A 22,400-nucleotide genomic window follows, 5' to 3' on the forward strand; every position below is an offset into this window, starting at 1 on the left:
AAAAATATTTATTTAATTGGATGCGTTTTCTATTACACTTTCCCGAAGAAATTGTGCTGGTCCAGCGTGTGCCACGTGTCATCCAGCGTGTGGCTACTGTTATCAACGCCGGGGTAGACGTGCAAGCCGCAACATGCGCAATTAGTGCCGCGCCAATCTAGCCAATCAACGGCCGTGATTGGACGCCGGATTATGGGCGGTGGATCCCACGGTGTTCCTTGGATTCCTCAATTGGGAACAAAAAAAATAAATCTCTTTCGTAACAGCGACGCAACCACATGCAATCAAGAAGCTATGTGATAATTATATATTAAAATAATATTTTTTTATAATATTAAGATATTTAATTAGATACTGTAAATTTTAGATGTTATGTTATAATTCATTAACTTTACAATATAGATCTAATAAAAGGTTCAAATACGCAGGATTCGAAGTTACATTGAAGATAGAGAGAGAGAGAAGAAGACAAAAAAAAAAAAAAAAAAAAAATTGCACAGACAAAACAGGAACAATTGTATAATAGTTTATAATTCAAACATAATATGAAAAAAAAAAAAAATCACACCCCTGGTTGATATGATATGCAGAGCTTGCTTTGCATCTTCATGTAATTGTTTCTTTAGGAGGAATTACATCATTTTGTTCCAAGAAAATGGGAGGAGCTCCCAGTGCGATCGCCATGCTGTTACCGACCGTCCCTAGAGCAAGTGGCAAAGGACTTGATGGTTGGTACCCGAGGTCCCAAGTTCGAATCCTAGTTGATTCATATTCCAGCTAAGTTTATTTCTAAGTGAAATAAACGAAGCGGGTAGTGTGCTACCAATCTCTCTTAAAAAAAAAAAAAAAACTTTGGGAGAGTAGCCGCATGAGCGCTGACGATTGCAGCGGGCAATGCCGTCTCAGTTCCGAAAAGCGACAGCTAGGTATTTGATAAATTAAAAGCGCAAACAAGCAGAAGCTCCAATTGAAAACTTCTGCTCCTGCTATTGCGGGAAGATGTTAAGGAGAATACCAGGAAAGACAGTCGAAGGAAGCTTGTCTGCACAGCTTTACTCAAAAGCACTTCTGTTGTAGCTCGAGCAATTTTGTCAGCTTTGTTATCGAGCCAAGCTATACTTGAGGAGTCATAAAGCAGGCAAAAAGTTGGAAATACAAGAGGCAGTCCTGCAAATGTATTCAAAACAGTAACCTGTGAATCATTCAAAAACTCTGTGATGCAAATAATAACAAGAAGGGAAAAAAAATTACAGAAAAATAAAAAGAACCCTGCAAATGAATGTCAAAAGAGAACATAAAGAAGCTCGAAAAGAATGCAGGCGAGGAGGGATGATCAATTAACATGCTCGGTAGGATTTATACATGCGATAGTGTACCTCTGGACATTCATTTTTGATACTTTTGATTATCTCGGTATTTATACTTAGGAAACAGATTAAAATTTAACACTTGCCGATCAAACGGTGAAACTAAATCATATCTTCGTGCGTGTTAGAAGACTCTGATTAGCCGCTTCCAAGTGAAACAATAAAACCTATGCAATTACTTGAACAATGCCTAATGAACTATTACATAAAAGCAGTATTTTAAAAGTATACTTCTAGGATACAACATTTATACCAAGAAAGATGTGCTTACAGCTTCTACATGCTGGCCTTGAAGATATTATTTCATTTTTATATGGAGTACTGATCAATTTTTTCATAGTTTACCAAGAGGTTATTATATTATACTCTGGTTTGAATGAGATGTAATAAAGTGAGCAAGCATCATTGAGAAAGTAAAATGGCCTGTTTCGAGCTAGTTAACAAAATATATGCAAATCAATAGCAAGTTCCGCATCACTAGACTACCTAAACCCATAAATTTTGATGTGCAAACCAAAAGAATTCACGAACAGACCTGGCCGTAGCTTCCACTTGGCTTGGCGAAATTTGTCACGGAGCGTAGAAGCAGCAACAAAGAGCTATCTCCGCCTCAAGCTCATGCTCTTCTTTTTCTGGCTTATCGCGAAACGCCTAGCCATGGCGACATTATAGAACTTCCTCATATGCTCCGAAACCCGATGTATAGCATTAAGATTTCCAATAGCCGAAAGCCGCAACAAAATACCATCGAATTGCTTATATGGCAATTTCAGCCCACGATCCATCACCTCTTCTAAAAGAGAGCATGCATTGTCTACTCTGCCCGAATCAAACAATCCATCTATCATTATCCCATATGAATCCACAACCCGCTCACATCCTCTCTTATCCATCTCTAGCCACACGTCAATCGCCCTATCTGTCTCTCCCATATCAAAAAACATCAAAATCAACATATTATAAGTATGAACACTTGGCTCACAACCCACAACTACCATCCTCTCACAAAGCCTTAAAGCTTCTTCCGCCCTTTTTAGGTTGCAAAGAATTTTTAAAAAGCAGTTGTATGTGAGGATATCGGGTGGGAAGCCCGTCTTACCCATTTCATCTAACACCTTATAGGCGGCATCGATCTGGCCAGCTAGGCACATCCCTTCGATCATTTCCTTGTATGTCGAAACGTCAGGGAGGCAACCACTCATTCTCATATCACCAAGAAGTCTAAAGCTTTCCTCTACCATATCATACTTCGCGAGAGCTATAATCATGATCGAGTAAGTCTTGGCGGTGGGAGAAGATATAGTTGATCCTTTCGTTCTCATAAACTCAAATAGCTCTCTCGCTTCAGAGACCATCCCAGCACTACAGAAAGAGTCGATCGCCGCATTGTATGTGAAATTCTCGGGAGTGTGACCCCTTTCGAGCATTTCCTCAAGCACCTTCATTGCCTTCTTGGGATCTCTAACTCTACACCACCCGAAAAACAAAATATTATACGTCTCTGCATTAGGAACAAGCTTATTCTTCACCCTATGAAACATTAACTCAGCCTCCTTCACCAAACTACACTTGCACAAAGCATCCAGCAGTATATTAAAGGCGTCGATCTCCGGCGGAGTCTTCATCCTAATTCTCTTCTTCTTCGCGAATTTCCTCAGATGAGTCAAATGCTTTTCGGCGTACGTCTTCAAGATGGTTAGTAGGCCATCGAGGGGGACCGAATTCTTGTTTTTCCTCTTCATGTGATCCAAAATATCGCAAACAATTCCGAATTGCCGGGCCTTGTATCTCGTGCTGGACAATATATCTATCATATCGTTATACGTCTGCGGTTCGTGCTCGTAGCCTTCTTGGTGGCCCACCCAAGTGAAGAACCTAAAAGCTAATTTCTCCTCATAGCGGAGTCTATTGAGAACATCGTTTACGAGCTCGGTGGTTAGTTCTATGTTGAGAGAGTCGAGAGTTTTCTCTAAGTTTTGGTCGGAAGAACAGGTCGAGATTATAGCTTCATATACTCTATCCGAATCGGAAACCAACCGACTTTCTTGAGAAATAGTTGAAGTACATTTATTGGGTTCATCCAAAATGAGGAAATCCGACGAATTTACGCAAGAAAAGGATCTAATTGCAAAACTAGATATTGAAGTACAATATTGATTGCGATTTGTGAGATAATTAGAAGACCCAAATGGGGATCTAGAAAGAGCAAAAAGTTTGTTTGAATTCGAAAAAGCAAGCAATGACGATGAAGTGGAAGGAGAACAAGATGGTAAATTTTTGGTAGAATTAAAAGGATGGGGCAAATTTGATGGGATCAATGAACTGTCGAGTGCCCGCGAACACCGACAAAGGCGATGAAATGTGATAAAAGCTGGGGAAAATCGTTTGTGATTCATTAGATTGATACCCCAAATAATTAAAGCAGGATTATCATCTATAATCTTATACTTCTTTAAAAAAATTTCCTCATCTCCACAATGAATTGCACAGGGAATATATTTCAGATAAAAAAATGAAAACTTTTCCAAAAAAAAAAAAAAAAAAACCGTGTGAATGAAAACCCTACTCGATCTTGCACCAGAAAAGCTTAAAATTTTGAGGAATCGAGCGGGAACCAAACTCCAACGAAGCAGATCACGATCAAACAGGTGTAAATATCACCGATTTATCACCAATTAGGGTAAGAAAAGGGATTAGGGTTTTGGGGAATTACCGCGAGGAGGAGGGATTTCGAAGGAGATTTTCCGAGGAAGTTGATGATGAGCGGGAGAGCCGTAGCGCAACTTAGGGCTCATGTGAGGTCAAAATATACGGAGCCCCCTCAACTATAGACAATTCTGAAAATGCCCCTCAGCTAATTTTCTTATTAAGGCTTTTAATTTTAGTAAATGGAATTGAATAAAATATATTAATTTCGAATTAATTAATAAGTTTATCATAAAATTTTTCTTAACTTAACTAGGGAAAAAAAGTAAATAAATTAAAAAAAAAGAAATCGAGAAATCGCAAAAAAAAAAAAAAAGTTGAGTGGGTTTTTTCGGAAAAGGATATAGTTGAGGGGTCTCCATACATTTCCCACCTATAGAAACCGGAGGTGCGCGGCTACGGCTCGGAATCCGAGGTTGCGGCGGCGCCGCCTCTTCCCTCCCTTCTCCGATGGCCGCCGCCGCCGCCGCCGTTCTCCGCATCCCTCCTCCGCCGCTGATCCCTCCTCTCCGGCGACTCCGATACGCGAGCCCCCGCCGCTCCCATCCGAGTCGACTCGTTTCCTCCGCCTCCGCCGCCGCCGCCGCGCGCTTCGCCTGGGACGACGCCCTTACGCTCGCCGCCGACGAAGGCGGCGGCGCCTCTTCGGATCTCCGAGGGTTCTTCGAGCGGGTTCGAACCTGCAATCGCGGATCCGTGAGTTATTTGCCATTTCCATTTGAGATCTTGTAAAAAATGCATGGGGAGCTCTTCAACCACAGGCGTTTTTGAAGTTATTTTATCAGATAAATTGCGAATTTTGCCGAATTTGATGGTGAGTTGATGAAATTTAACGTCTCTTTCCTCTTTTTAAGCTGAAATAGATACACCTTGTAGGATTTGCAGCTGTGAATAACCAAAAAAACAAAAAGAAAAAAAGGGTTTAAATTTCTATTTAGGAAAAAATGTTGAAGGGTCATAAGTTCAACCAGAATCGAACCGTATTATAGTAAATGGATTCTTTTTGTTCTTAATGTATGCTCAATTCATATTATACATTTTAACCTATTTGGAATTTGAGTAAATGAGTTTGAGCTTGCGACGGTTGATTTGTCACATTGGAATGTGAGCAGGAGTTGAAGTCGGAGTTCGTTCCTTTCTTTGTCGAGGAGCAGATTGTGGGATATGTGCATAAGGGGTGAGTTTTCGTTTTCTCGTGTACATCTTTGTTGTTTTTCTTTCTAAAAATCATGTTAAAAATCATGTTATGTGATTCCAAAACAAAGAAGGCAAATTAAACATGTAAGCAAAATGGCTTGAAAATACGAAGCTGGATTAATGCTTGAGTATGAAGCTTTTAGCTAGCCTTTTTTGATAAATTTCACTTGCAAAAATGGAAATGCTGAAGCAGATATAAAAGGATCATTATTTCTAATTGATTTCCGATAACTTTGTTTCAATATCAATTTGTTTCAGTAATTTGTTTCTGAGATCAGTTCTGTGCCCTAAGAGTTTTTCCCCCTATATTCTCTTAACTTTAAAGTTGTATGATCAAGTGAATAGCGTTTAAAAAGATAAAATAATATTTGCATATAGCTTTAAATTTATGGAAATTTATGCTTGTATTATCTTACCTGCTTCAGCTTTGTCGAGCATCTAAGAAAGTTCAATGATGTCATTACTGTTTCCCTGGGAAACAATGGCCGCAATTTTGGTGAGCATATCACCCTTCATCCATCACTTAGAGCACCAGATGATAGAACCATAGCAGTTGGAAACATCATCAAGTGTTTAGGAGAACTGATTCCAGGTATTCGAAATGAGGTACTTATTGTCATTATAAATTTGATTTGAAACATCTCTGTTTTATTTTCCTTTGCAATGCCTGCTTGTGACATACACTAGTTTTTAAATCGTAAAATTTTGTTTAGTCTAGAAGCATTTTTGGGGAGTATTAGTCTCCTAACAACTGATTATGCCAATGCTTTCCAGCTGTACCCAGTCACATCATCATATGGGATGCCTGTTTTCTTCTCTTTAGAACGTGCAGCTGCTCCTTACTTTGGTATAAAGGTTTGTGCTACTTATTTCACAAATATACAACATTCATTTTTCTCATATTAATAACTTTTCTTATTTCTTTTGTAACATCACCATTAAGCCAGTGTTTCTGATTTTCTGCTTTTTTTGTTTTGCTAGTGACCATATCATTCACCACACTTTACATTTATGAAACTTACTTTGTGATTTGTTAATGTTCACATTAGACTCTCACTTCAACTTAAGCCTATTTGAAAGTTGTGGTGAGAGCAGTTAGTTATGCTATGCGTTAAAAATATTCAGAAAAAGAATGGCTGTTACTTTCTTTTTTTTTTTTATGAAGTAATTATCAATCCAAAATAAGGTGTTCACAATGATCCAAAACTTTTGAAAATTTGTTGGGCCAAGAAGACAATAATCAACAATACATGGTAGTGCTTAGAAATTTATTTTTCGCAGTTGTTTTCAGATGTTAGCTATATCTAGGAATTGATTAGGGTTTTGCTGCAGTTGTACCCTCTGTGAATATGTGAAATTTTGCACATGCGCTATAAATTTGGTTTCATGCATAGGACCCTGAAAAGCGAATATATTTGCATTCATGCTCTTGCTAGGGATATGTATGCAAAATGGTTTTTGCATAGATGCTCTTGTCAGGGACATGCATGCAAATTAATTAGGTTTTCAACAGTATGCTTGCAAATACTAACTTTTCTAAGGTAGTTGCAAGATGTCACATATCTGCTGGAGCAGAGATGCAAAAGTCCCATATAAATGCTATGCTTTCACCCAATGCACATATATTGGGTATTTTATATCTGTATCCTGGAAAAATAAAATGGTGCTTTCCTCTCTTCTCCTTTCCTTCTGTAATTAATAGGCTTATGGAGTTCATATGAATGGGTATGTGGAGAAGGATGGCCAAAAGTTTCTTTGGATTGGTAAGAGAAGTGATACAAAGCCTACATTTCCAGGAATGCTTGATCATCTTGTCGCTGGGGGCCTAGTAAGTGTTTCTTTTCTTTTGACTTTTTTCATGTGCCAGCGTGTGCAATCATGAGTGCCTACAATTGCAATTCACCATTCCCAAATATTTGTAGAATTTTCAGTCAAGTAACAGTGGAAAACAAACAAATTTTCAGTCAAGTAACAGAATTATCTGTTATGTTGCAGAATATTCCGTAAAAAGGTCATAACAGTGTTTAAGTTCTGATGGAGTAGCAGTTAAACACAAACTACGAAATATTAACTATTGTTCAAGAACCCATTTCAGATGCGCAGCAGTTCAGTAGTGTCTATAAATTTCTCCCTATTTGTTTCACGCACATAAGTGGGAATATAGAATTTCTTAGAGCTTCCAGTCGATTTGCCTTTTTGTATTAGTGCAATTCATGTTAGTTTAAATTATTGCACTATTCTCCTCTCTGGAAAGTTCAGCCATATGGGATCACCTGCAAGGAGAATGTTATCAAGGAGTGCGAGGAGGAAGCAGGAATCCCAAGATCTATTTCAAATAAGTATGTTATTCTTTACCAGTAAATCTTTATCCTACACTATACAATTTAGCATTCTTTGCTTTCAAAACATCTCGTGTCATGCATTTGTTAACGGGAATGTTTAATTAGTTACCTTTTATATTAGTCTTTTGAATGAGGGTTTTGTTGTCTTATTATATATAGACAATGCAAATATTTTGAACTAAAGAAGCACCTCATGCAACTCAAATTTGTTGTCCATTTCTTTTATTTTCATTTTATCTGTATATGTATATGTAATATGTTTACTATGTTAAAGTGATATTATCCATTTTACATTTTACTGTTTCCTTTGTTACTATGGCATGATTAAAATTGTGGCATATTTGACGTAAAATATATAATTTTACAGTGCCATTCCTGTTGGGGCAGTTTCTTACACAGATATTGAAGGCTACAGGTACAAAAGGGATGTTCTTTTCTGCTATGATTTGAGACTTCCTGCAGATTTCATTCCCAAAAATGAAGGCGAGTTTTATTTTCTTGTTTTCTCAGCACCAAATTGTGCTATGAAGTTAATATAACAAACTTGAATAGTCTCTGGCTTTTTTCTGGCATCGTTTGTTAACATAAAAGTACCATAATTCTTATTTCCTTAAAAATCAACTTTTTGCCTTCATTCATATGCATCGAATCACTAGGCTCTCTCTCTCTCTCTCTCTCTCTGTATGTGTGTAAAAGTAATTTCATTCATGCTTTTTTTTTTGGTTTATTTATCTATTAAACTGTGAAACTTATGCATTCCCATATTCACCCTAAACCAAGATATCATTTTTGCAGATGGAGAAGTAGATAGCTTCAGATTAGTCCCTGTGTCTCATGTCGCAAATATCATTCAAACGACAGAATTCTTCAAGCAAAATTGCAATCTTGTGATCATCGACTTCCTCTTTCGTCATGGGTATTCTCCATGCCCACCTTTTTATTTTATTTACATTTTACAGCTTCACCTGAAATCCCAGTTTCGCGTTTCCCCCTGAAATTTAAAACCTGCATTTGGCCCCATTTATATATGAGCAAATTGTTAGATATCACCTAATGGATTACCGACAAAGAAGGCAAACTAAAGAGATTAAGTTATCTCAGTTCAGAAATAATACTAAATTATCTTATTGAATTGTAATCTTCAGGTACATAAATCCCGACTCCTGCGGTTATTTACAGCTTCTGCAGAGCTTAAGGAGCGGTGACTGCTCCTGATCCTCCTCCTTTCTCATTGAGGTTTAGATGAACTTTTATGCAGATAAAATTTTCAAGTTATGAATTTTTTTTTTGTTTTGTTTCAAAAAAAAAAAAAAAACTTCTGTTTTAGTTTTTTTTTTATTATTATTATTATAGCTTAATATGAAGATCTGAAGCAGATAACAATACCATGAACCTTCTCTTGTCACAATACCCGTTGCCGGAAATGCGAAAATGCTTTTGCATATCTATTCAATAATCTACTCTAAAGCTCAATAAATTAGTCAAAAATAATATAGGTTTTCCGGTCGATTTTTCATTTCTATTTTCGCCTTACTGTGAGCTTTGTATTGTTGATTTTTCATTTCTATTTTCGCCTTACTGTGAGCTTTGCATTGTTATCTTTACTCCAACTGATTCTTGTATGTAGCAGAGAAACGAAAATGCTATATCTTCAACTACTAATCTATCTTTAAAACTCTCTGCTTCTTCTTTTTTTTTTTGTCTTTTTAACTATGAATGTTTGGTTTCAGAATTTTATGCCTGTGTTTGTTTTGTATTGTTTTTGTGATTTTTTTTCTTTCTTTTTTTTTTTTCCTTTTTCATTCCGAGGCTTCTTAGGCATCATTGTTTTCGTTTAATCAAATGGGTGAATTATGCGAATTCGTCTTGAACTTTTATGGTTTTGCCAATGAGTTATTAAGCTTTAAATTTGTAAAATTTGTCCTCTTAAACTTCGTATGGTTGTTTAATAACGAGCTTCCTCTTTTTGTCAAAATGTCTACAAAGGAATAAACGGATGTTCAAAATAAAAAACTACAAATTGCCCATATTTTTTTATTTATATCGTGTGAAACTATTTTCTACTCGAAAGTATTTTGTGTGGCATTTTTTTTGAAAAAAAAAAAAAACTCTTTTTGTTCTGAAAAATCTTTTGACCTCTTTTTGAGAAATCAAACATGGAATGAAAATTTGAAAAAGTTCGAACTTAACGTGCAAATTTTAAAATTTTGTCACGTATTTAAAAATGTGAGAATTGAAAAGTAGTTAAAATAGAGGGTGCCATAGTAAGTGGTTTATGGTTGACGTGGTGCACCGGCTCCAGAAAGAATCCCTCTCGAGTTCAAATGAGTACGCATGCGACGATAACGGCTAATAACGGAATTAACGGTATATTTATTTTTATCCTCCTAGTTTTTTTTACATTTAGCACTCTCAAAACTTCCTTTTTTAATAAATAGTTCTAACAAATATATATTCTCATAGATGATTCTCATCCTGCCACAAAATACAGTAAATTCTCGTGTTTAAATACGGTCACTGAATTATCATATTTTTTTTTATAATTTTTATTTTCATTTTTCTTCCTTTAAATTTTATATCTTTCTATTATAGTAAAAAGTATAAAAAGGAACTTATTGAATAAAAGTATAAAAAAATATATATATAGTGAATTGGTGATACGGTTACTGTGTTTAAACACGATGACTAAATTACTAGATTATTATGTTTACCTTAAAAATACAAACATGGCTCTCTAATCTTCATCGTGACGCTTGTGTGGCAAAAAGAGGACTATATCTGTAAATATAATTTTATAAGCCCTTTTGTAAAAAAAAATAAATTTTGTAGGGGCCGTGCCGAAAAAAACCCTTATCCTCATAATCCATCAACGTACGCACTGGCGCCGAGTCAACGAACGAGCTACTAAAACGCCCGAACACTTATTTCTATGCGGGAACGACATCCACCGTCCATTTCCCCTCAGAAACCATCTCGACTCTCGTTCCCATTCTCCCGCGCACAAAAACTCCTATGCGTGAACTATATATATATACGGACGAATCCATTTCCCCTCTCCTTCTCCTCTTCCTCCTCCCCAATTCCCCCTACCAAATTAAATCCCCAACAATTACGATCCAAAATTCGTTGTTTTCTTCGAATTAATCACTATTTTGATCGTGTTTTTGGCGAATATCGGAACGTTTGCGTAGCTTTTTGGGCCGAATTTGGGGAGATTGAGCTTGCGATTAGGTTTTAGGATTAGGGTTTGATTGGGGATGGGGGTGGATTACTACGACGTGTTAAGCGTGGATCGGAGCGCGTCGGATGAGGATTTGAAGAGGGCGTATCGGAGATTGGCGATGCGGTGGCACCCCGACAAGAATCCCGGCGACAAGAAGGAGGCCGAGGCCAAGTTCAAGCAAATCTCCGAAGCCTACGAGGTGATTTGCTTTTGATCGATTAATCCCTCAGTTTATAGCTTTTTTTTTTTTTCTGTTTCTTAAATGTTTGATTAGTTAATCTTGGTAAAATTTTGTTTTGAATCAACTGAGTTCGTTAAATTAACCAGAGATTTTACAGAAATTTAATAATAATTTTGACAAATGTAATGATTTTATCATGTTTTTAGATAATAAATGTTGAGGAGTCATTAATTTTGATGAAATCCCTATTTAATTCAATAAGTGCGTATCAAGGAGTTTAATTATTTGGTTAAAGGATTGATCTGTAATGTGTAATTAATCGAAATCTATATTTTCTGATTTTTGATGAAAATATTAATGAGTCTCCTATGCAAATGTAGTGTATTTGTGAGATGCTTATTATGTAGCATGATTATTCTAGTTTAGAAGAAAAGAAGCAGTTTACAAATCTTTTATATAAACAATTCTTTGTACTTCGCTGTTTATTTGCATAGTTATGTCCCTGCGTTGCGCAATTTCTCGCATCTTATTTGATGATGCTTTAAATTTAGGTTCTGAGTGATCCTCAGAAGCGGTCGGTTTACGATCAGTATGGAGAAGAGGGTTTGAAGGGAATGCCCCCTCCCGGCTCCGCTTCTGGCGGGGATATCCATTTCAACCCTCGAAACGCTGAGGACATTTTCGCAGAGTTTTTCGGGAGCAGCCCCTTCGGGTTCGGATCCATGCGGGCGAAGTCCATGAGGTACCAACCGGACAGCAATGGCTTTTTTGGGGGCTTCGGGGGAGGCGAGAGCGTGTTTCGGTCGTACAGCGAGGGGGTCGGAGGGGCTGCCGCAGGCGGCCAGTTGCGGAAAGCACCGGCGGTCGAGAGTAAGCTGGCGTGCAGCCTCGAAGAGCTCTATACTGGTTCGACGAGGAAGATGAAGATCTCAAGGAATGTCGTAGATGCCCATGGGTAAAATCCTCCTATCCACCATCCACTACGCACTCTTGGTGTGCCCCGAAGCTAAATGAGCTTTTGATGCTCAAAAGCAGAAGCTCCAGATGAGGCTAGCTTCTGTTTCTGCTGTTGCGAGAAGCTGAGGAAGAAGCTTTTTAGTGAGGAAATCTATGAGTACTTCTTTGAACAACAGTTAAACAGAAGCTCCGGACTTATCTTGTTTCCTTGTTATCGCACACCATGCTTTTTCGCATCAAACTCTCTTACTACCTACTATCAAAACCCTAGATTATCTCGAACGAAAAGAGAATGTCGAACTCATTTATATTTAAAATTTGCAGGAGAATGAGAACCGAGTCAGAGATATTAACCGTCGAAGTGAAGCCCGGGTGGAAAAAGGGCACAAAAATCACTTTCCCGTGTAAGGGAAACGAGCAGGCGAACCAACTTCCCGCGGACCTAATCTTCGTGATCGACGAGAAACCCCACGAAATATACAAAAGGGACGGTAACGATTTGGTGGTGAATCAGAAAATCCTACTAGTCGAAGCACTAACAGGAACGACAATCGATTTGTTGACACTCGACGGCCGCGATTTATCAATCCCGGTGAACGATGTAGTTTGCCCGGGATACGAGCTTATAGTTAGGGACGAGGGGATGCCGATAGTGAGGGAGCCTGGAAAGAAGGGGAACCTGAGGGTCAAGTTTGATGTTCAGTTCCCGTCGAGATTAACTTCCGAGCAAAAGGCGACTCTAAAGCGCGTTTTCGGAGGCTAATTTGATGAAGGATGGTAATTACTAAACCATTTTTGAAGCTCGACAAAATCTCAGAAATTCATTTCTTAGAGTTGCGAATTGTAACTATAAATTTTTCGATTTTACCATGTAACAATTGATTACACTGTGGATGATTCTTTCACATGAATAGCGATTTTTGTGTAAAAAAAATTGCACTGCCATTTTTGTTTGTGTTCTCAATCTTTAGTTTTGCTACAATTGTGTTCGTAATCTTTACATTTTCTCGCAAATTTTAGTTCTTATATGCGCATTTCCTGATTAAAACAAACAACAATGTCCTTGTAACGTCTAATTATGTGATAAGTTCGATTATCGATTGCTACATTGATCCTGTTCAAGCGCAGCTCGAGATCGAACCTGGGACGGAGTCATAAATTGCCAAATTACCTTCTTATTACTCGTGTTTTTAGTTCATGGAGAGGTTGAGGATTTGACGCTACTCCTCTTAGGAAAACAAGAAAAAAAAAATGAAAACAACCCAAACCATGTCGGGTTTAGGTTCAAACAGATTAACCATATCGGGTCGGGTCAAATCAACCCAACCCAACGAGCTTGGGTCAAGATCCGACCCGTCACCGCACCCAACAAGCAATGTTATTATTAGTACACTTATATGTATTATAAAAGTGTAAATCTTACATCCTGGTCTTTAAAACGCCAAAACTTATTTATTTTATCAAATTATTTTATTTATTGCTAAAAATTTAAATATAAATTTTAAAAACCGTGCACACGATAGGATGTACATGTAATATTTTTTTTTTTATAAAAAAACTCGTTTATTCAAATATATTTAGAATTAAAAAAAGAAAAAAAAAATCGTCTAGGACTAAAATGCAAACGCGTAAAACCTTAGGGACTACACGTGAGAGTAAAAAGCGCGGTGGTACCCAAATCTAGGGTTTTGTTTTGGGGGAAGCGTTCTCTTCGACCTTTTCGCGAGCACGTAGTGAGCAACAATGGCGGAGCCGAGCCGAGAACTCTTGGATCAACCTTCGAAACCCTCTCTCCTTGGTGAGTCTCCTCCCCTCCCTCCCAGTTTTCTCCTTTTTTAACTACTAATTCCATCAAATTAGTCGTTTTTTTTTTCTCTTTTTGCTCATTAATTTATGGAATTAATCCAATTTCAGATACTCTCCTTTTGGGTAACAAACATCAAGAGGGAGAAGAGGGTTCAAAACGAAGACCACTCACCATGCCGACTCCTAAGAGCCAAGGTATTATCGATTGGAAATATTTGGCATTATTTCTCTTTTTTTTCCTCCTATTTTCAATTTTTTTTGTTGCAAAGTTATGATTTGGTACTCGCCATAGTCTATATTCAGATAAAGTTGCTGATTTTTTATTTTTGTTTATGTTGAGAATGGTGGCATAAAAAGAGTGTTGAAACTTTGCTAAAATTCATAATTTTTTTTAAAAAAAAATTTAGTTGTGCGAAATTTTTTTTGGTTATAATTGATATTTATTTGTTTGAAAAATATGATGAATCGCCTGTATAGAGATTAATGAAAAATTTTAATGATTTATTAAGGTAGCAGGGGTCTTTTGAATCTTTACATGCTATTTTTTTTCACAAAAAAAGGAAACTTTTTTACTTTGGTATTTTTCATTGGCTTAAATCAGTTCAAATTAGTGGTGGTTAAGCATCTTTTTAAATCTTTCCCTGCATATATTTCTTTTGATTCTCGTGTAATTTTAATTATAATGAGTAGGGAAATATACTGAATATTTGTAATATGATGGTAATGCATTATATGCATATATAAGAATGAGCTCTAACTTTACATTATTTTTAGTTGTTTTGAAACTATACTGCTTATTATTCAGTTCTTGGAAGAGTGAAGGACTTTTTGGGAGAAATGGCGAAAGCTAACGAAAAATTGAAGCTTGATTTGCGAGTACGCTTTCGGTCGCAGATCTTTCGCTGTATATTCAAATTTTCGCTTCTTTATGTTTATATTTGTATTGACTATCTCATTACATCAGGAGCAATCTCCTGCAGATTTCGATATAGAAGTGCTCACTGGGAACGAAAAGGAATATATCGAGATGGTAAATGTCTACAAATTTTTGAAGAAATGTTGGAGAATGGTTTGGTTCATTGACAAAATTGTGGGTGTAACAAAATCTTGCAGGATCTGCTTCTCGGAGTAGCAGATCTTCATACTGCTGAAGCTGAAGCTGCAGCAGAAGCTGCCATGAATGGTTTCCGGCCATTAATTCAGACAGGTACCAGTAGCTCCTCTTCCACTGACGACGACAGCGATGAAGATGATGGCGACAATGAGAATGGTAACTTAGCGACGTCGAAATTGGATGTACCTGAGAAATCAGATTCTGCGATTGGCGATACAGTGGTGAGAAATAGGCCTAAAAAGAGGCCGAAGATTATCGAGCTTAATTAGAGGATTTATTTCGAAACAAATTAAGATCGTATTGTTAGGGGGGTAATATTTTTCTCTCCCTTTTTCTTTTTTGTATTTTTGCGATAGTTTTAGTAACTAAGATTGCGAATAGAGGAGAAATATTTTTAATGTGGAACTTTTTTCATGCAATTCTAGGTTTCATATACAGCTCATGCAGTGGAACTAAATCTTAAGGTTGTATTAATGTTGTTTGTAAAATTATCAAGGGTTTAATTTTACTGAATGTTTAGGAAGCAGAATTTATGTTCTTCTCTTCCGCAATTTCATTTTTACATTGATGTCGCATTTGTAGACCAGACCCTGTTTGCTGCAACATGTATTGGATCTTCTTTTGTGAGGAGTTTTGATTCAACCCATTTGCAATGCACTTGTGATTATAGATAGGTTTTGAGTTAATGCATCATCTTAAAATGTCCAAAAAATGATGATTATTAGGGCATGGCACTGCAGTGCACCCCTTCCAACTCAATTTAGATCACTTGTCCCTGAGGGAGAACTTCATATGCATTAATGGAAATGGATATTGTACATGACACTGCAGTGCCATTATCTGCTCAAGTTATAAGCTGCTTTTTGTTAACTGCTATACAGCAGGGACATCTGAGATTATAGTATTCACCAGTAAGAGAGAAAATTGTTTAACAAAAAAAGATCTAATTGGAAAAGAAGATTCTACAGTGAATCACAGAATCAGATAATGCAGAAGAACCATTCGATTGCGCTGAAACACCATTCAACATATACTCTTATGAATCTGAATTCGATAATTTCGAATTCTGATATCACTGTACATAATTATACATGACTACGCAGATGTCTTTGAACTAAGATATTCAATCAGGAAAAGAAACAAGTATTCAACCTTTCTATCCAAGCGTAATTCATGTCGAAGCTTCAAAATTCCGGTTAACTACTGAAAGCATCTTTATCAAGACAATTTATCTCATCTTGTCTATAAGAGGACTTAAAAGAGCTCATAGAATACTTCCCATATTTAGTGAAGTTGCACAAACTGCCTCACGAATTCGGTAGCTACTTGCTGGATCATGCGGCTGACCTGCATTTACCTGCGCAAAACCTCAGGTGCAACATAGAGGAAAACAATAACACATGTAAAGAAACAATCACACTTGCTCCCAAATGTTTCCATATATTGCAAACTTTCATATCTGATGTTCGAAAAAAAAAAAGATCTGATGCTTGTTTAGTTAAGCGCTCAGCACATGACTGGATCCATAAACTGTAATTTTTGTTTTTTTGTCGTTTGACTGTCGGAACGGAGTGGTAGTACATGAAATAGTTTATGGACTGGAGTGTTTTTAAGTGCAAAGCTCAGGAACCAAGTTGCAACATCAGGATGCCACAGGAAATATCTGTACATTTTACCTTAACTACTTGGCCCATTCCAGGAAGGAAATATCAATAGATTATGGTATAAACATCTTCTAGCAATCGTATATGCTGATACACAGATAAATGTACACATTGCTGAGGCCAGCATCTCCATAAAAGAGAGAGAGAGAGAGAGAGAGAGAGAGAGAGAGAGAGAGTACATCGGCCTATACTGCAACTCTTGTGACATCTAAACCTCTCCCTGCCGCCCTCCTATCACCGCGCCGACGACCAAAGTGCAAACCAAACACCGATGCCGCCACGTCTCCTATCTCGCACTTGCAAAGGGGGCATAGCGCATTAATTTTGAGCCATTTATCCACGCACTCCACATGGAAGAAGTGACCACAAGAAAGCTCACGGAGCTCGTCATTGTCTAAGTACTTTGAGAGGCAGATGCAGCATACCTGAAAGTAAATAGCCGCTGCCTCAGCAACACACACTAATTAAGTGCTTATCGTCCTACTTCTAGAATAGCTTCTTTACACTATGAAGCTACATCCATGCATTGGTTTGGGGGGGGGAGAAGAGAGAGATGGAGAGGGAGAAATTCTTGGAGCTTTTCTGTGGAAGGAAGTCGCAAAGAGACCAAAAGCAAATGGTCCAATTTGAAACTTCTGCTTCTATTGCAGCAAAAAGCTATGTGGATTTCTTTTTTCCCCTGAAAAACTAGTTGTTAGTGCTTTTCCCAAAAGCTCTGCTAGATAAGCACTTCTGCAAATGCCCCGGCCAATCAAACAGGTTATGGGTCCTATTGCTCTAAGCTATGGGTTGGCACTTTGATGAGAAAAAGAACTTAATGGGCATTCCCAAATATGGGTGGAAAGCTAACTAATAAACAGTGAAATATTAAAAAGACATATAAAAGGACAATAACACAAATTGTTACAGAGAAAATGTACTGTTATACTCGATTCTTTAACTAGCAGTTAAGTTCCTTTTCTTTGGTGCACTTCAAAATACTATGAATCTGATTTCCTTTCTGTTAGCTAAAAATTCCTTTGTGGAGCTATAATTTTTACGAATAGCACTCATTGAAATGAACCTTGAGAGAAATGCAGTATCATAACCAATTGTAAATAAACAAGTGTTGAACTCACAGCATCTTCAGCAGAAATTACTCTCTCCTTGCTAGTACCGGCCGCCAGAATCCCACCTTCCTGAAGGTTCTCTGAGCTAATTTCTTTCCCTCTGTTTCGGCTCCTTTTTGACTTAAATTTGCAAATTGGTAATGCATTAATCGTTTCTGAGCTGGCTCCTCTACTATGGCCTAATTCCTCTCTGACGCCAAAAATAGAGAATATGCATGGGAAACAGCAGCATATTGCCGCGCATATGATAAAAGGCATTGCATACCCAATACAACTGAATGTGAGGAACACAATACATAGCCTAGAGAGCAAAACAAAAAAAGTTTGTGTGAAATTAGGTATGAATGAAATGAAAAGAAGGTAGAGAATATATTTATAAACCTGTATAAGTTGGGAGCATCAGATGAAGAAGAGTGCCCACCAAATATCCACACATTTCCCACGACAAACCAAACGGCAAAGAAGCAATCTAATGCTATCTTGAAATGGTCGGCCAGTGAACTGAGCCTACAAAGAAAATGGTAACTTCAAGAACTGAGCCTATAAAGAAAATGGTAACTTTAAATATAAAGATTCATTTCCAGCTTTACCCATGTCTTGAGACTATGTAATGTTTGTAAATTCAGTTATTTCAATAGTTATGTTGAAACGACAAAATTAATAGTTTGAAGCATAATAAAGAGATCTAAAGATAATACCATAGGGAAAATTGTCTACATCTCTACCTTGTGATATGGCACCCATCTTTGTCTGAATAAATGCAAAAACTAGTCATCACAAACTCAAAAAAGAAAATCCATAGAAGAAAAAAAAAAATTCCTAAGGGGAACTCTCTAGAGTCCTTGTTGCCCTCTCCGCCTCTAGAACAAACTACTCTCCATTGTTCACCGCCCTCTCCACCAGCCGGTAGGCTGGCAGGTCGGGGCTCCGTTTTGTGTGTGTGTGTGGGGGGGGGTAACGCCAAGTTCTTCAAGCTATTTTTCGTCCAGCTATTTTGGTTTTCATCAAGTTCTTCTCCACACACTCCTCCATCATCTCTTGAAGTTCTCTTTCCTCCTACTCCTTTGGTATCTTCTCAAGCCAAATCTGGGCGCTGCAGATAAACTTCAACCACTGGGTGGGAGTTATCGTTGGTTGCATGTTGGAGAGATTGACTTTTTGAAGATGAGTTTTGTCCATCTTTTTCATTCTTATAGTTGGGCTTAATGCTTATGAGCTTTATCATGTTTTCTTATGCTATAGGTTTGGAGACCTTATTATATATCATCTCCTTGTTTTTATTTTATTCACTGTGCTTAGGCTGGGGGCCTATTACAAAAATCTTCCCCTTAGTTTTTTCATCCAGGTTGGCAACTGTTATCTTTATCTGCCCGTTGTAAATGTTTGATGCATCAATTACTACTTTTCTAATGACAAGCCTACAGGCAACTGCTAAAAAAGTAATAATAATAAAATATAACATATCTTGGAGATAATTCTTACTAGCAATAAATGAAGCAAAATGAAAATACTTTTACCAAGATTAAACACAGTTAGTTCAATGCGATGAGAAGTTAAGAGCCTGTCAAGCTTAAAATTTAGGTAGAATTTTTGCATCTAGAAATCTCATCAGACTTAAATACTTGTTTAAATGTTGTTGTCAGATCATTAATGCAACAATACAGCATAAAACATAATTCCAGGAATATAGGGCAGTTAGGCAACTTGAAACATTCAACAGCTGAATATCTAAGCACAAAGTTAACATACAAAATATCCTAAAAAAGAGTTATCACAAACAAGAAGGATTCACACTTCATTAAAGTTAAGTTAATAACAAACATGACATAAATTGCATAAAAATGATGAGTTGAGCCGGAATGCTATCGGTAGCAAACGGGCTCCATTGCCACCCATTTGTTTTCCATGATGGAGCCTTTAAATTGACGATCGGCACCGTTGAACATGATCTATAGCACTTGAAGTATCTAGAAACCAAATTTCAAATCATTTCAACATCATTGACCTAATGATCAAGGATTTTCAAAATTTGTAATTTTAATGATAGATATGAGGCGTTTTCTCGTTTAACGGTGTAAAGCTATCCAAATCAATTGAATTTTGGTTAGAAAATTCTTTAAACTATTTAGAATAAGATCTATACTCTCGATCTTGATTACAAAATTCCTATCATCACTTTTTAGAGGATATTCATTTTCAGCCGTTCATTTTTACGCCCACTTGATGGACAAGAGAACAATATCGGAAAAGCATGAAATTTGATTTCTAGATACTTCAAGTGGTATAGATCATATTCAACGATGCCGATCATCGATTTGGAGGCTCCATCATCGAAAACAAATGGGTGGCAACAGAGCCCGTTTGCTACCGATAGTATTCTAGCTCAACTCTAAAAATGATACCTTGAATTGGCAATTGCCAAGCTACGCCTAAATCGTATTAGTGGCCCACTGTTACGACGATCATCTCCTTCCAATGCTCGAGAAGAACTAACCACAGCGTATGTAGAATCAGGAAGATTCTCTTGTTCTGATTCTCGCTCAGAAATTTGACTATTTCGATACACGTAGCGCCAATAAAGATGAGGAAGATTCGCGGTGCATCCAATAGTATAACCTATAATCCATGCGAACAACGGAGTCTGTGGATGTTCATCTCTGGATAAGGACAAAACAACAATAGCAGCCACAATCTGGCCCAAATTAACCAGAAGCTCGATCGAAATCCACAATCCAGAATTCAAAGGGCTTCTGCTTCGACGAGCATAACTATCATTCCTAGTGGAAGAACCATTTCTGGAATTAGACCCTGTTGGCGATGATGATGAAGAAGATGATGATGATGATGATTGAGAAGACGGTAGTTGTGTACTTGTAGCAGGTGTATCTTCAAAATGCAGTTCAGTTGATTTACATTGGTTGTTTTGATGATTGCCCGAAGAGGATGTCAAAGCAGTATCACCCCTCGCTATATTGATAACATGCTCATGTAAATCATTATTGGGAGGCCGATCCATTGAACAAGCCACTATTCCTTTAAACATGATCTAGAGAATACAATGAAGTAGCAAAATGGCCACCACACATGCCTCATCATCCTATTATTACGAAAGCTCAAGCGGTAGAGAATAGGAAATTAGCTGCTGCTCTTATTCTCACATTTCTTAATGATCAGAGCACCTTCTCCTTTTCTAATTTTTTCAAAAAAAAAAAAGAGGGAGTGACACTGCGAATGCAAACCTGAAAAGGATTCATGAAGTATGATGCTCAGTGTAGTGACAAAAGTGGAAACAGACATCATTTTTTTACCAGAAATAAAAAGAAATCAAATAAGGCTACATGACAACAAAAGATAGATTGGAGCAATAAATTTCCACTGAAGGCAATACTAACTTGTAGGGCAGTTCAACATAGTACTAAATAGCTTTTTGATTGAAATTCACTCGACAGCTCCCCACTACAGAAGCACAAGTAATAAATTTGAGTTTTGCTTTTTAGCCTATAAGCTAATTTCAGTTTTCTACTGTGATATGAGCTCCAAAGACAAACATCTCACTGCCGCTTCACAGAGTAGAGAAGTTGTTGAACAAGCCAAACCAATGGCCATTAAGGGCTTGCTAACCCTGCTAGACCTTCTTCTAAAACGCAGTTGTTGGAAAACACACTAACAATTTTTATCGAAATTGACTCGACGCCATTTCGCTGCTGTTTCGGCTGCTCTACATGGTAAAAGCTTCAAGATAATTCTTTTCAATCTCCAAAACATCTGGGTTCTACTTCCTAAAGTAGAAAACAGGCACTAGAGCATTACTAGCCATTCCAAACTCAAACATATGATAATAACACCGTTCTCATGCACTCTTTTTATTGCAAGAATCATATGCAACTCCAAGAAGCCCAAATCTGAGGCTTATCACACTGCTCATTATCTCACCACATAATCCTATCATCTATCCACATTACCAAGACCCAAATCCCATTCAAAACCTACAATAGAAGGGCCATCAAATTCCTAAAAAATCAACAAAAATGCAGCTTAATCAAGCATAACCAATCAATCTCACACTGAGAAAACTAGTAAACACCCCACAAAAACACCCCCAAATAGATCACAATTCACATATTATTCACCAATTTAATCAAACCCTAGCAACTTATTTATGCCTCAAAAGATAGAAATCGACCAAAAAACTCACCAAATTCGACGATCACTCCGATCAAATTCGCCGCTTACTCCCTCTAAATCTCCTCCTACTCTTCGATCGTTCGATCTCTTTGGTTTTTGGAGTAGCTCCGAGATCTACACAGAAGAGAGTGGCGTAAGTAAAACGAATATAGAAAATAGAAATAAATAAATCCTCCTCTTTTTTTTTGTCCTTAATTTTTAGCTAATTTATTGATATTTTCACTCTCCATTTTAAAAATTTTGTTGGCATTGCATGTAGGGACAGTACGTGGAGCGTATAATAATACAAAAAAGAGAACCATTATAACACTATAGTATTGTGACTTGTGAGTAAGGATAGTTACTAAGCATTTACAATTATTATTTCGTACAAAATTATAAGTTTTTTAATACCTAAATAATACTTTTATAATGAAAATTTCCAATTAAAACTTTTTAGTTAATGTACACTTCTTTTCTCACAATCGAGTCCTTTAAAAAAAATATATAGTGATTTAGTTAGGTAAAATGTTGAGGGACCAAATTATAATAATTTGTGAAATATTCAAA

The 22,400-nt window shown here is 37.1% G+C and overlaps 5 protein-coding genes across 7 annotated transcripts; 3 read left to right on the plus strand and 2 right to left on the minus strand.

The window, feature by feature from the left end:
- On the minus strand, positions 555-4,239 carry LOC109708154 (pentatricopeptide repeat-containing protein At1g73400, mitochondrial-like). Of its 2 annotated transcripts, none has more exons than XM_020230880.1 (3): positions 1,903-4,239; positions 1,016-1,167; positions 555-701 (listed from the first exon to the last, which is right to left on the minus strand). In XM_020230880.1, the coding sequence occupies exon 1, from the start codon at positions 3,761-3,763 to the stop codon at positions 1,967-1,969; it is 1,797 nt and encodes a 598-aa protein (XP_020086469.1). In that variant the 5' UTR covers positions 3,764-4,239; the 3' UTR covers positions 555-701; positions 1,016-1,167; positions 1,903-1,966. The 2 variants fall into 2 exon arrangements, with proteins under 2 accessions (XP_020086469.1, XP_020085738.1); XM_020230149.1 differs by having other exon boundaries at positions 555-757.
- Positions 4,450-9,072, plus strand: LOC109716438 (nudix hydrolase 20, chloroplastic-like). 2 transcript variants are annotated; one of them, XM_020241889.1, is made up of 9 exons: positions 4,450-4,769; positions 5,186-5,250; positions 5,696-5,876; positions 6,045-6,125; positions 6,973-7,098; positions 7,530-7,609; positions 7,980-8,095; positions 8,408-8,528; positions 8,758-9,072. In XM_020241889.1, the coding sequence occupies exons 1-9, from the start codon at positions 4,524-4,526 to the stop codon at positions 8,825-8,827; spliced, it is 1,086 nt and encodes a 361-aa protein (XP_020097478.1). In that variant the 5' UTR covers positions 4,450-4,523; the 3' UTR covers positions 8,828-9,072. The 2 variants fall into 2 exon arrangements, with proteins under 2 accessions (XP_020097478.1, XP_020097488.1); XM_020241899.1 differs by having other exon boundaries at positions 4,750-4,887.
- On the plus strand, positions 10,240-12,918 carry LOC109716448 (dnaJ homolog subfamily B member 1-like). Its single transcript, XM_020241912.1, has 3 exons — positions 10,240-11,034; positions 11,568-11,971; positions 12,298-12,918. Exons 1-3 carry the CDS (start codon positions 10,870-10,872, stop codon positions 12,734-12,736), a joined length of 1,008 nt encoding a protein of 335 aa, XP_020097501.1. The 5' UTR covers positions 10,240-10,869; the 3' UTR covers positions 12,737-12,918.
- On the plus strand, positions 13,628-15,455 carry LOC109710569. The gene is made up of 5 exons (XM_020233260.1): positions 13,628-13,771; positions 13,888-13,974; positions 14,585-14,655; positions 14,744-14,809; positions 14,893-15,455. Exons 1-5 carry the CDS (start codon positions 13,717-13,719, stop codon positions 15,160-15,162), a joined length of 549 nt encoding a protein of 182 aa, XP_020088849.1. The 5' UTR covers positions 13,628-13,716; the 3' UTR covers positions 15,163-15,455.
- LOC109710563 (E3 ubiquitin-protein ligase At1g12760-like) lies at positions 16,301-22,018 on the minus strand. Its single transcript, XM_020233247.1, has 5 exons — positions 21,862-22,018; positions 20,069-20,905; positions 18,048-18,173; positions 17,676-17,967; positions 16,301-16,982 (listed from the first exon to the last, which is right to left on the minus strand). The coding sequence occupies exons 2-5, from the start codon at positions 20,707-20,709 to the stop codon at positions 16,743-16,745; spliced, it is 1,299 nt and encodes a 432-aa protein (XP_020088836.1). The 5' UTR covers positions 20,710-20,905; positions 21,862-22,018; the 3' UTR covers positions 16,301-16,742.

Source organism: Ananas comosus, linkage group 1 (genome assembly GCF_001540865.1).
Source record: "Ananas comosus cultivar F153 linkage group 1, ASM154086v1, whole genome shotgun sequence".
NCBI lineage: Eukaryota > Viridiplantae > Streptophyta > Magnoliopsida > Poales > Bromeliaceae > Ananas > Ananas comosus.

Bases quoted from the DNA above. Each gene is read 5' to 3' on its own strand.
- LOC109710569 (XM_020233260.1), top strand. From the start codon at position 13,717: ATGGCGGAGCCGAGCCGAGAACTCTTGGATCAACCTTCGAAACCCTCT. The intron at 13,772-13,887 runs GTGAGTCTCCTC...ATCCAATTTCAG, and splicing joins TTCGAAACCCTCTCTCCTTG to ATACTCTCCTTTTGGGTAAC. The intron at 13,975-14,584 runs GTATTATCGATT...CTTATTATTCAG, and splicing joins GCCGACTCCTAAGAGCCAAG to TTCTTGGAAGAGTGAAGGAC.
- LOC109716448 (XM_020241912.1), top strand. From the start codon at position 10,870: ATGGGGGTGGATTACTACGACGTGTTAAGCGTGGATCGGAGCGCGTCG. The intron at 11,035-11,567 runs GTGATTTGCTTT...CTTTAAATTTAG, and splicing joins AAATCTCCGAAGCCTACGAG to GTTCTGAGTGATCCTCAGAA. The intron at 11,972-12,297 runs GTAAAATCCTCC...TAAAATTTGCAG, and splicing joins AATGTCGTAGATGCCCATGG to GAGAATGAGAACCGAGTCAG.
- LOC109710563 (XM_020233247.1), bottom strand. From the start codon at position 20,709: ATGTTTAAAGGAATAGTGGCTTGTTCAATGGATCGGCCTCCCAATAAT. The intron at 18,174-20,068 runs GTATCATTTTTA...TTTTCTTTGTAG, and splicing joins TTGGCAATTGCCAATTCAAG to GCTCAGTTCACTGGCCGACC. The intron at 16,983-17,675 runs GTGAGTTCAACA...ATTTACTTTCAG, and splicing joins TAATTTCTGCTGAAGATGCT to GTATGCTGCATCTGCCTCTC.
- LOC109708154 (XM_020230880.1), bottom strand. From the start codon at position 3,763: ATGAATCACAAACGATTTTCCCCAGCTTTTATCACATTTCATCGCCTT.
- LOC109716438 (XM_020241889.1), top strand. From the start codon at position 4,524: ATGGCCGCCGCCGCCGCCGCCGTTCTCCGCATCCCTCCTCCGCCGCTG. The intron at 4,770-5,185 runs GTGAGTTATTTG...GAATGTGAGCAG, and splicing joins GAACCTGCAATCGCGGATCC to GAGTTGAAGTCGGAGTTCGT. The intron at 7,099-7,529 runs GTAAGTGTTTCT...TGGAAAGTTCAG, and splicing joins ATCTTGTCGCTGGGGGCCTA to CCATATGGGATCACCTGCAA.